The following is a 13,480-nucleotide window of genomic DNA, read 5'->3' on the forward strand; positions in this document are numbered from 1 at the left end:
CTTGTGAGACTTCCCTATGACATTGTTTTCCAATTCTACTCATGTACCGGTAATAACCTCCCCTCTTCTTGTGTCAGGATGCAGAGGCTGCAGGTCCTGGGGTCAAACTGGAGAGGTCTGAAGGAGAGGAGGACACACGGCACAGCAGTGACATCCAGACTGGACAGGCTGGAGTGCCCCCTGAAGCCACGGAGGACCATACCACCGCCTCAGCGCAGCCCAGGACCCGAAGCAGCATCATGGAGGTCAGTGGAACGGCAAACGCTGTTCTCAAGTCAGAGACAGACACCAAGACTTTAACTGTAACACACAGGCTCTTACACACAGGATCTGACCACAGATCAGACCCAGAGAAACTGGGGTTGGGGACACTGGGCTGTCCTCCTGCTCCTGGGTCAGAGTATTTACCGGTATTTCAACAGAGCCAGAGGACAGTTTATTCCCTTGGAGATGGTGATGCATTAGACACTGGTGGTGATGGCCTGTCTTGTTCTTACACTACAGAGATGGACCCTAGCAACATGTCCTTGGGTTTAGATACACAGACTGATCTGTCTAGAGGGGACTGGAACCAGTACAGTAGTATATACTCTGATGGGTGCCTAGATAAGAAAGGGGAGGTTATGGTTGTAAATGAATTGACTCTGAAATTGGAGGGCAACACTCCTCCCACATGGAATGCAGATAGTCACCTAGGAGTCGGACACTCACAGGGCAGAGATTTCTTAGATTATAGGGAAATCATAGAGACAAATCCAAATGTTGCGATCCACTCCCCTTTACACGTGTTCAGGGATCGTGACCCAGTGTCCACGTCGATGGGGCCTTCCGATTCACAAGGCCGCGTCCTTTTCGATCAGGTATTGAACTCAAACGACAGTGCTAGAGCCCAGGCTCAGGGAGGGGGATCAGAATCTGTCAATGGTAAAGAGAAGCGGTTCCTCTGCGTGTTCTGTAACAAAGGCTTCAGCTGCCCCCAGAAGGTAGAGATCCACCAGAGGGTCCACACAGGGGTGAAACCCTTCAGCTGTACCCAGTGTCACATGTGCTTCGCTGAGGCTGGCACCCTGAAGAGGCATCAAAGAGTCCACACAGGGGAGAAACCCTTCAGCTGTACCCAGTGTGAGAAGAGGTTCTCCCGTCAGCACCAGCTGAAGATGCACCTGAAGGTCCACACCGGAGAGAGGCCATTTGCCTGTATGCACTGCGGGAAGAGGTTCTCAGAGAGGAGATACCTCAGGATACACCAGCAGAAAAACCATTCCACTCTATAACATAGAAAGTAACCATTCCACTCAATAGCGTCTGATGTTAACATCAAACCCTGCATTGAAGGTAGACTCCGTGAAATGACATAGATGCACAAAGTAAAGAGCAGTAGTTGGTCAATTTTCGCAACAACAAAGAGCATTGAAGTGCAAGGCCCAGACATTGTGGGATATTTAAGGCATATATATAAGCCTGACATTCAGAGGTTTAGCTACAACCTTCTAAAGTCGAGGAGTCAAAGAAATTTGACTTTGCTTGGGAAGTAATCTTATACCATATGTGACTCTAGCTATCAATTCACTTTCTGTAAAATATAATATGTATAATAAAATTTAATGTTCATATAAATTATTATAATTATATTTGGTAGCAGAATAACTTTTGGGGAAATCTGGTCTATAATTTATTTTCCTTATCCATTATTTTTGATTATTATTATTATCATTAAATAGCCTACCTAAAAGATGTAACGAGTCTTTGTTAAACTATGTAGAACTGCAGGAAATTAGCTTCAAAACAAAACTCCTAGGTCCCTCAAATGTAACAAAATCAAGCTGGGAGGGGCTATAGAATGATCACAAATACCTGTTTCATTACTTATATTTAACTACTTATTATTTTCCAAATATACTTTTAATGAGAAAATGAATGCAGTTTATCAAGTTCATTCAGATTTGCAGTTGAGATGTGTGTGTATATGTGGTTTTTATATGGTCTAGTTAAAACTTGTTTGTTTAATAAACAAAACATTTGACTTTTCATTCTAAGACTTTCATTGAGACTCCCTTTAATATACATAACTTCTGTTCATATAAATCACACAACAGCACTTTATAACCAATATAAACTAAATATACCTTCACATACACACACACACACTAACAAACACGTATTTATTATGGAACATTATGCCAGACAAAATTGAACGGGCCTATTTATATAATGAATTCGTAGGGCAGAAATGATAAAATATTAAAGTACTGGACCTCTAAGTAAAGGCTTCAGTCATGCAAAAGCTATACATAAATCCAATATGATCCGCTCAGTGTTCAAGAAGGACCTTATTCCCTTTATTCAGATTATAACCTCACTTTCGGTTGTTTGAAAATGAAACAATCTTCAAAATATCACTCTTTTTAAAACAAGCCATAGAAAGCTGGTTGCCATTTCAGTTTAATCCACCAGAAAAAAGACAGAACAAATATTACAACACTTATTATCGTTAAACTCAAATATACTAATTGATATAAAAAAAACACACAAAAAACAGTAATCTTTGTAAATTATATCATAAATAGGACTGGTAGAGTTATTTCACACATGCAGTTTACAAAAATATGGAAATGTCTGCTCTATTCAAAATTATAACCAACTGCAGCATTACTGCAAAAATGAATGAGGCAAGTGAAAGGGGTACAAGGTAACACATTTGTCTGTCAGACCTGCATTAAAGACCAAAATTGGTTAAAGAAAATTGTGATAAATAAAAGTATACCAGTTTCATTTTAGGACCAAATGCACCATACAGGTTGCAAAATAGTTGAAGAGATTTTCGATGTACCGATTCCATGGCACGTGGTTTATGTGACAACTACGCTTGATTCAAAACTTTGAGTCTTTCAATTTTTAATTATTGTACAAGATTCTTGCAACCAATATAATGTTATGCACAGTGTGTATATCTACAGTGCCTTACGAAAGTATTCGGCCCCCTTGAACTTTGCGACCTTTTGCCACATTTCAGGCTTCAAACATAAAGATAAAAAAACTTTTTTTTTGTGAAGAATCAACAACAAGTGGGACACAATCATGAAGTGGAACAACATTTATTAGATATTTCAAACTTTTTTAACAAATCAAAAACTGAAAAATTGGGCGTGCAAAATTATTCAGCCCCTTTACTTTCAGTGCAGCAAACTCTCTCCAGAAGTTCAGTGAGGATCTCTGAATGATCCAATGTTGACCTAAATGACTAATGATGATAAATACAATCCACCTGTGTGTAATCAAGTCTCCGTATAAATGCACCTGCACTGTGATAGTCTCAGAGGTCCGTTAAAAGCGCAGAGAGCATCATGAAGAACAAGGAACACACCAGGCAGGTCCGAGATACTGTTGTGGAGAAGTTTAAAGCCGGATTTGGATACAAAAAGATTTCCCAAGCTTTAAACATCCCAATGAGCACTGTGCAAGCGATAATATTGAAATGGAAGGAGTATCAGACCACTGCAAATCTACCAAGACCTGGCCGTCCCTCTAAACTTTCAGCTCATACAAGGAGAAGACTGATCAGAGATGCAGCCAAGAGGCCCATGATCACTCTGGATGAACTGCAGAGATCTACAGCTGAGGTGGGAGACTCTGTCCATAGGACAACAATCAGTCGTATATTGCACAAATCATGGCCTTTATGGAAGAGTGGCAAGAAGAAAGCCATTTCTTAAAGATATCCATAAAAAGTGTTGTTTAAAGTTTGCCACAAGCCACCTGGGAGACACACCAAACATGTGGAAGAAGGTGCTCTGGTCAGATGAAACCAAAATTGAACTTTTTGGCAACAATGCAAAATGTTATGTTTGGCGTAAAAGCAACACAGCTCATCACTCTGAACACACCATCCCCACTGTCAAACATGGTGGTGGCAGCATCATGGTTTGGGCCTGCTTTTCTTCAGCAGGGACAGGGAAGATGGTTAATGGCCAAGTCAAAGTCCAGACCTGAATCCAATCGAGAATCTGTGGAAAGAACTGAAAACTGCTGTTCACAAATGCTCTCCATCCAACCTCACTGAGCTCGAGCTGTTTTGCAAGGAGGAATGGGAAAAAAATTCACTCTGTGCAAAACTGATAGAGACATACCCCAAGCGACTTACAGCTGTAATCGCAGCAAAAGGTGGCGCTACAAAGTATTAACTTAAGGGGGCTGAATAATTTTGAACGCCCAATTTTTCAGTTTTTGATTTGTTAAAAAGGTTTGAAATATCCAATAAATGTCGTTCCACTTCATGATTGTGTCCCACTTGTTGATTCTTCACAAAAAAATAGTTTTATATCTTTATGTTTGAAGCCTGAAATGTGGCAAAAGGTCGCAAAGTTCAAGGGGGCCGAATACTTTCGCAAGGCACTGTATATATCTTTCTACGGTGCATTCAGAAAGTATTCAGACCCCTTGACTTTTTCCACATTTTGTTATGTAACAGCCTTATTCTAAAATGGTGTAAATGTTTTTTTCTCCTCACCATTCTACACTCAATACCCCAATACCCCAAAGCAAAAACCGTTTTTTTTAAAGTTCATCAAATTTATATCAAAAAAACGGAAATATTACATTTACATAAGTATTCAGACCCTTTACTCAGTACTTTGTTGAAGCACCTTTTGCAGCGATTTACAGACTCGTCTTCTTGGGTATGACTAAAAGTTTGGCACACCTTTATTTGGGGAGTTCCTCCCATTCTTCTTTGTAGATCCTCTCATGCTCTGTCAGGTTGGATGGGGAGTGTCGCTACACAGCTATTTTCAGGTCTCTCCAGAGATGGGGTTCAAGTCAGGGCTCTGGCTGGGCCACTCAAGGACATTCGTAGACTTGTCCGGAAGCCACTCCTGCATTGTCCTGTTGGAAGGTGAACCTTCGCCCCCAGTCTGAGGTCCTGAGCGCTCTGGAGCAAGTCTTCATGAAAGATCTCTGTACTGTCCTCCGATCATCTTTCCCTCGATCCTGACTAGTCTCTGCCGCTGAAAAACGTCCCCAGCATGATGCTGCCACCACCATGCTTCACTGTAGGGATGGTGCAAGGTTTCCTCCAGATGTGACGCTTGTCATTCAGGCCAAGGAGTTCAATCTTGGTTTCATCAGGCCAGAGAATCTTGTTTCTCATGGTCTGAGAGTCCTTTAGGTGCCTTTTAGCAAACTCTAAGCGGGCTGTCATGTGCCTTTTACTGCGGAGTGGCTTCCGTCTGGCCAATCTACCATAAAGGCCTGATTGGTGGAGTGCTGCAGAAATTGTTGTCCTTCTGGAAGGTTCTCCCATCTCCACAGATGAACTCTGGAGCTCTCTGAGTGACCATCGAGGTCTCTGTCACCTCCCTGACCAAGGTCCTTCTCCCCCAATTGCTCAGTTCGGCCAGGCGGCCAGTTCAAGGAAGAGTCTCTGTGGTTCCAAACTGCTTCCATTTTAGAATGATGGAGGCCACTGTGTTCTTGGGGACCTTCAATGCAGGTACCCATCCCCAAATCTGTGTCTCAATATAATCCTGTCTCGGAGCTCTACAGATAATTCCTTTGACCTCACCTCTTGGCTTGGTTTTTGCTCTGACATGCACTGTCAACTGTGGAACCTTATAAACAGGTGTGTGCCTTTCCAAATAATTTCCAATCAATTGAATTTACCACAGGTGGATTCCAAAAATAAGGTATATCAGTTTACATATTTTTTAAAATAAATGTGCAAACATTTCTAAAAACCTGTTTTCGCTTTATATCCTTATGGAGTATTGTGTGTAGAGTGCTGAGGAAAAATATTAATTTAATCCATTTAAAAATAAGACTGTAACATAACAAAATTGGGAAAAGGGGAAAGAGTCTGAATACTTTACGAATGCACTGTATATATGGGGGATACAACCATCCCAGCTCTGCAGATTTTGCCACGAAGGGACAGAGTCATTAGATCACTTGTTTTGGTCCTGCACATATGTGGCTTGTTTTTGGTTGCAGGTTCAGGAATAGCTGAAGAATTGCTTCATTTACCTGGCGCTAACTCTGCAAATAGCACTGCTGGGTGATTTTGAAAAGTCAGTCAATTGATCAATAATATAATAATACTCTTAGCAAAAATGGTCATCTTTAATTTACAATTGTAGAAACAATGAGAATAGAAAGGTTCAGAACATTGTTCAAACAGCACAGTTGAAAAATACAGTGGGGAGAACAAGTATTTGATACACTGCCGATTTTGCAGGTTTTCCTACTTACAACGCATGTAGAGGTCTATAGTTTTTATCATAGGTACACTTCAACTGTGAGAGACGGAATCTAAAACAAAAGTCCAGAAAATCACATTGTATGATTTTTAAGTAATTCATTTGCATTTTATTGCATGACATAAGTATTTGATCACCTACCAACCAGTAAGAATTCCGGCTCTCACAGACCTGTTAGTTTTCTTTAAGAAGCCGTCCTGTTCTCCACTCATTACCCGTATTAACTGCACCTGTTTGAACTTGTTACCTGTATAAAAAGACACCTGTCCACACACTCAATCAAACAGTCTCCAACCTCTCCACAATGGCCAAGTCCAGAGAGCTGTGTAAGGACATCGGGGATAAAATTGTAGACCTGCACAAGGCTGGGATGGGCTACAGGACAATAGGCAAGCAGCTTGGTGAGAAGGCAACAACTGTTGGCGCAATTGTTAGAAAATGGAAGAAGTTCAAGATGACGGTCAATCACCCTCGGTCTGGGGCTCCATGCAAGATTTCACCTCGTGGGGCATCAATGATCATGAGGAAGGTGAGGGATCAGCCCAGAACTACACAGCAGGACCTGGTCAATGACCTGAAGAGAGCTTGGACCACAGTCTCAAAGACAACCATTAGTAACACATTACGCCGTCATGGATTAAAATCCTGCAGCGCACGCAAGGTCCCCCTGCTCAAGCCAGCGCATGTCCAGGCCCGTCTGAAGTTTGCCAATGACCACCTGGATGATCCAGAGGAGGAATGGGAGAAGGTCATGTGGTCTGATGAGACAAAAATAGAGCTTATTGGTCTAAACTCCACTCGCTGTGTTTGGAGGAAGAAGAAGGATGAGTACAACCCCAAGAACACCATCCCAACCGTGAAGCATGGAGGTGGAAACATCATTCTTTGGGGATGCTTTTCTGCAAAGGGGACAGGACGACTGCACCGTATTGAGGGGAGGATGGAGTGGGCCATGTATCACGATATCTTGGCCAACAACCTCCTTCCCTCAGTAAGAGCATTGAAGATGGGTCGTGGCTGGGTCTCCAGCATGACAACGAACTGAAACACACAGCCAGGGCAACGAAGGAGTGGCTCCGTAAGAAGCATTTCAAGGTCCTAGAGTGGCCTAGCAAGGCTACAGACCTGAACCCAATAGAAAATCTTTGGAGGGAGCTGAAAGTCCGTATTGCCCAGCGACAGCCCTGAAACCTGAACGATCTAGAGAAGGTCTGTATGGAGGACTGGGCCAAAATCCCTGCTGCAGTGTGTGCAAACCTGGTCAGGAACTACAGGAAATATATGATCTCTGTAATTGCAAACAAAGGTTTCTGTACCAAATATTAAGTTCTGCTTTTCTGATGTATCAAATACTTATGTCATGCAATAAAATGCAAATGAATTACTTAAAAATCATACAATGTGATTTTCTGGACTTTTGTTTTAGATTCCATCTCTCACAGTTGAAGTGTACCTATGATAAAAACTACAGACCTCTACATGCTTTGTAAGTAGGAAACCTGCAAAATCGGCAGTGTATCAAATACTTGTTCTCCCCACTGTATATGGCAATTAGAAATCAAAACGGGATGGTCTTCAGGGATAGATGGGAGGGGTTGAGGGTAGCTGAAAGGTGGGCCCAAAATAAACAGAAATAATGTAAAATATACTATGTCCGTAAAATGTATATAGTATGTATAAGCTGGAAGTTGTCAATTCGTTTACTGCAATTAGGGGAGGGGTGGTTGAAAAAAAAAAAAAAAAAAAAGGACTTCAAAATAGTTTAGTCGGGTTTAGTCAGGTTTGTTTAGTCGGGTTTGTCTGATGATGACTTTTGACTTATCATAGCTGACTCTTATTTACCTACAACATCATAATTTATGTCCACCATGATGGGTGTAACAGCAATGAAGTTATTCTGTAACTACAGTACAGGTCTCATGTAGTGGAGATGGGTAAACACATGTTAAAAGTGTGTTTTATCTCTGCGTTTTTAGTGTGTACTGTACGTATCTGATGGAGTCTATGTAATCTGTATCACCTCTCAGGAGGAGGAGGAGGTGCTACTGGTGAAGGAGGAGGGGTGTGAGGAGAACCCTAAGGGGACCATGGTCATGGAGGACAACCAGACTACACCTCCTCCTGAACCCACAGAGGAACCAGCTGAGCAGCACAGGACCACACACAGTCTCACTGAGGTGAGCCGACTGTAAACTACTGTCTGATTGGTATTAGGTCAGGGTTCCGTATCCACAAAGTCTCTCAGAGTAGGAGTGCTGATTTAGGATCAGTTTTGCCTGCCTTGTTTAATGTTATTAGTTGATTTTGTTCGTGCATCCCAATATTTATCAGCTGTTGTCAAAGCCAAAAAGAGTATCAAATAAAATTTTATTTGTCACTTGCGCTGAATACAACAGGCGTAGATCTTTTCAGGGAAGTCAGGAACCAATATACACAGTCAGTTAGGAAAGCTAAGGCTGCAGGGATTTTGATTCCTGTAGCACTAATTCCAAAAAGTTTTGGGACGCTGTAAAGTCCATGGAGAATAAGAGCACCTCCTCCCAGCTTCCCACTGCACTGAGGCTAGGAAACACTATCACCACCGATAAATCTACGATAATCGATCATTTCAATAAGCATTTCTCTACGGCTGGCCATGCTTTCCACCTGGCTACCCCTACCCCGACCAACAGCTCTGCACCCAACCGCAGAAACTTGCCCAAGTCCCCCCCTGCTTCTCCTTCACCCAAATCCAGACAGCTGATGTTCTGAAACATTTACATTACATTTAAGTCATTTAGCAGACGCTCTTATCCAGAGCGACTTACAAATTGGTGCATTCACCTTATGACATCCAGTGGAACAGCCACTTTACAATAGTGCATCTAAATATTTTAAGAGGGGGGGGTGAGAAGGATTACTTTATCCTATCCTAGGTATTCCTTAAAGAGGTGGGGTTTCAGGTGTCTCCGGATGGTGGTGATTGACTCCGCTGTCCTGGCGTCGTGAGGGAGTTTGTTCCACCATTGGGGAGCCAGAGCAGCGAACAGTTTTGACTGGGCTGAGCGGGAACTGTACTTCCTCAGTGGTAGGGAGGCGAGCAGGCCAGAGGTGGATGAACGCAGTGCCCTTGTTTGGGTGTAGGGCCTGATCAGAGCCTGGAGGTACTGAGGTGCCGTTCCCCTCACAGCTCCGTAGGCAAGCACCATGGTCTTGTAGCGGATGCGAGCTTCAACTGGAAGCCAGTGGAGAGAGCGGAGGAGCGGGGTGACGTGAGAGAACTTGGGAAGGTTGAACACTAGACGGGCTGCGGCGTTCTGGATGAGTTGTAGGGGTTTAATGGCACAGGCAGGGAGCCCAGCCAACAGCGAGTTGCAGTAATCCAGACGGGAGATGACAAGTGCCTGGATTAGGACCTGCGCCGCTTCCTGTGTGAGGCAGGGTCGTACTCTGCGGATGTTGTAGAGCATGAACCTACAGGAACGGGCCACCACCTTGATGTTAGTTGAGAACGACAGGGTGTTGTCCAGGATCACGCCAAGGTTCTTAGCGCTCTGGGAGGAGGACACAATGGAGTTGTCAACCGTGATGGCGAGATCATGGAACGGGCAGTCCTTCCCCGGGAGGAAGAGCAGCTCCGTCTTGCCGAAGTTCAGCTTGAGGTGGTGATCCGTCATCCACACTGATATGTCTGCCAGACATGCAGAGATGCGATTAGCCACCTGGTCATCAGAAGGGGGAAAGGAGAAGATTAATTGTGTGTCGTCTGCATAGCAATGATAGGAGAGACCATGTGAGGTTATGACAGAGCCAAGTGACTTGGTGTATAGCGAGAATAGGAGAGGGCCTAGAACAGAGCCCTGGGGGACACCAGTGGTGAGAGCGCATGGTGAGGAGACAGATTCTCGCCACGCCACCTGAAAGAGCTGCAAAATTTGGATCCCTACAAATCAGCTGGGATAGACAATCTGGACCCTCTCTTTCTAAAATTTCCCGCCGAAATTGTTGCAACCCCTATTACTAGCCTGTTCAACCTCTCTTTAGTATCGTCTGAGATCACCAAAGTTTGGAAAGCTGCCGCGGTCATCCCCCTCTTCAAAGGGGGAGACACTCCAGACCCAAACTGTTATAGACCTATATCCATCCTGCCCTGCCTTCCTAAATCTTTGAATGCAAAGTTAACAAACAGATCAAAAACCATTTTGAATCTCACCATACTCCTTTCTTGTTGGCTGGCCCTCGCTACATTTGTCGCCAACCCCACTGGCTCCAGGTCATCTATAAGTCTTTGCTAGGTAAAGCTCCGCCTTATCTCGGCTCACTGGTCACCATAGCAACACCCACCTGTAGCACACACTCCAGCAGGTATATTTCACTGGTCATCCTCAAAGCTAACACATACTTTGGCCACCATTCCTTCCAGTTCTATTGCTGCCAATGACTGGAACGAATTGCAAAAATCACTGAAGCTGGAGACTTATATCCCCCTCTCCAACTTTAAGCATCAGCTGTCAGAGCAGCTTACCGATCACTGTACCTGTACACACCCCATCTGTAAATAGCACACCCAACTACCTCATCCCCATATTGTTTTTTTTTCTTTCTCTTTTGCACCCCAGTATCCCTACTTGCACATCATCATCTGCACATCTATCACTCCAGTGTTAATGCTAAATTGTAATTATTTCCATTCTATTGCCTATTGATTGCCTTACCTCCCTAATCTTACTACATTTGCACACACTGTACATATATTTTTCTATTGTGTTATTGACTGTACGTTTGTTTATCCCATGTGTAACTCTGTGTTATTGTTTTTGTTGCACTGCTTTGCTTTATCTTGGCCAGGTCGCTGTTGTAAATGAGAACTTGTTCTCAACTGGCCTATCTGATTAAATAAAGGTGAAATCATTTTTAAAAGTAGAAATACAGTTAAATGCTTACTTACAAGCCCTTAATCAACAATGCTTTAAGAGGGTTTAAGAAAAATAAGTTTAAGTAAAAAATTGAAAAAAGTTACAAATAATTAAACAGCAGCAGTAAAATAACAATAGCGTTATTTACACTTAAGTCATTTAGCAGACACTCTTATCCAGAGCGACTTACAAATTTGTGCATTCACCTTATGACATCCAGTGGAACAGCCACTTTACAATAGTGCATCTAAATCTTTTATGACATCCAGGCATTTCAAGTATACCCAATTTTCGAAACGTCGCACACTAATCTTTTCTTTTTCATATACTCAAACAGCTTACTATTTAGGATGCAAATATGGTTATTCAGACACAGCCCATGTCTTTCAAGGATCCAACCACGAATGAGTGTCAAAGAATAAAATCTTAGTATCAAATCAACTAAAACGTTTGAATAGTACTCATAGCGAATTTCTTAATCCAACATCCTCTCACTCTGTATCTCTTACAGTCAGTAGACATGGAGGATGGGAAGCCTGATCTGTTGCTAGTCAAAGAGGAGACAATAGAAGACGGACCAGAGAGCATTGATCTGCTGAGTGGACTAAAGATGGGGGAGCAAGGTAAGGGAGACACACATATAGCCTACATACAGTAATATCAGGATGTAGGAATGGACATAAACCTAACAATTTCAAAGACCAATGTATCTAAAAGGGGGGAGGCACCAAATTCACTGGGGTGGAATTGGTGTGGAGTGTTCATGGGTGGCATTTCAATTTCTTTGAATTCCTCATGTCTAAATTATTGTTAGAAAAAGTTTGGTCCAAATCAGAGGTTAGATGCTATATTTATTGAACAATATATGAATCCTATAAACTAGAATGGACAAGCTGGGTGCAATCAATTAGCTTCATTTCTCAGAGATTAAATTATATTTCAAGCGAATAATGTTGCAGGAATGCTAATCTTATCTATTTCGAACAACAAAAACAATTTCAGAACAATCTGAGATGGTGGGTGTCAAAATCCTCTTTCTTGTGCTTCTTGAGGTGGAATGACCCTAAAGCATCCATACCAGGAGTCCACCCTCACATTCAGATACTCAAATGAACTCATCACATGCATAAATGAGTCTGGACAATTGGCTCACAGTGTAAGACGCCTAGTTTCTAACGCTTATCCCCACCTGCGACTTAAGTTCAAATCCCCAATGGGGGGGTCATTTTTCTTTTGATATGTGGACATTCATTGTGGTATTGTGTTGAGAAGAAAAGTGCAGTCGTCACCTCAAATGAAGATTAAGAATTGAATTTTATAAGGAGCTAGGCCTAAGACTTTCTTCTGTCGTCTTCACAAACATACTGCTAGGACCTACAAATATCTTAGTATATGAGGCTGCATGGTTGTGTACACTTGCCTACATGTAGGATAGGGCTACATTTTATATGCGTTTTTAGAATCATTATCTAGCTTACCTTGTCTCACGTGTAACAAAGTGTAAATTGACTGGTCTGGCTAGGTTCACCAAGTGTCCAGCCTTGCTTTCTCCTAGCTTTACAACTTGAAGTCACTCAGACCAAGACGCAGGCTGTAGAATAGGCCTAATACATAAATATTTGTTGCTACAATGAATATACATTTGAAGTCAGAAGTTTACATGCACCTTGCCAAATACATTTAAACTCGGTTTCACATTTCCTGACATTTAATCCTAGTAAAAATTCCCTGTCTTATGTCAGTTAGGATCACCACTTTATTTTAAGAATGTGAAATGTCAGAATAATAGTAGAGAGAATGATTTATTTCAGCTTTTATTTCTTTCATCACATTCCCAGTGGGTCAGTAGTTTACATACACTCAATTAGTATTTGGTAGCATTTCCTTTAAATAGTTTTACTTGGGCCAAACGTTTTGGGTAGCCTTCTGCAAGCTTCCCACAATAAGTTGGGTGAATTTTGGCCTATTCCTCCTGACAGAGCTGGTGTAACTGAGTCAGGTTTATAGGCCTCCTTGCTTTTTCAGTTCTGCCCACAAATGTTCTATATGTTTGAGGTCAACATTTTGTGATGGCCACCCCAATACCTTGACTTTATTGTCCTTAAGCCATTTTGCCACAACTTTGGAAGTATGCTTGGGGTCATTGTCCATTTGGAAGACCCATTTGCGACCAAGCTTTAGCTACCTGACTGATGTCTTGAGATGTTGCTTCAATATATCCACATAATTTCCCCCCCTCATAATGCCATCTATTTTGTGAAGTGCACCAGTTCCTCCTGCAGCAAAGCACCCTCACAACATGATGCTGCCACCCCTGTGCTTCATGGTTGGGAT

General features: G+C 42.4%; 3 protein-coding genes across 5 annotated transcripts in view; 1 reads left to right on the plus strand and 2 right to left on the minus strand.

The window, feature by feature from the left end:
* LOC124012438 (zinc finger protein 606-like) overlaps positions 1–13,480 on the minus strand; it is a 1,040,669-nt gene that overhangs the window by 353,635 nt on the left and 673,554 nt on the right. The window lies entirely within an intron of this gene.
* Positions 1–13,480, minus strand: part of LOC124012437 — a 971,157-nt gene that overhangs the window by 317,459 nt on the left and 640,218 nt on the right. The window lies entirely within an intron of this gene.
* Positions 1–13,480, plus strand: part of LOC124012433 (neurotrophin receptor-interacting factor homolog) — a 162,804-nt gene that overhangs the window by 2,894 nt on the left and 146,430 nt on the right. For 2 of the 3 annotated variants that reach the window (XM_046326047.1, XM_046326046.1), the window contains exons 3-4: positions 78–245; positions 8,279–8,428. In XM_046326047.1, coding sequence (XP_046182003.1) covers positions 78–245; positions 8,279–8,428 — 318 coding nt within the window. Of the gene's footprint in view, positions 1–77; positions 246–8,278; positions 8,429–11,657; positions 11,770–13,480 lie in introns of all 3 variants that reach the window. The other variant, XM_046326044.1, reaches the window with a different exon arrangement.

The sequence above is a fragment of the Oncorhynchus gorbuscha genome, linkage group LG24, assembly GCF_021184085.1.
Source record: "Oncorhynchus gorbuscha isolate QuinsamMale2020 ecotype Even-year linkage group LG24, OgorEven_v1.0, whole genome shotgun sequence".
In the NCBI taxonomy this organism is placed as follows: Eukaryota; Metazoa; Chordata; class Actinopteri; order Salmoniformes; family Salmonidae; genus Oncorhynchus; species Oncorhynchus gorbuscha.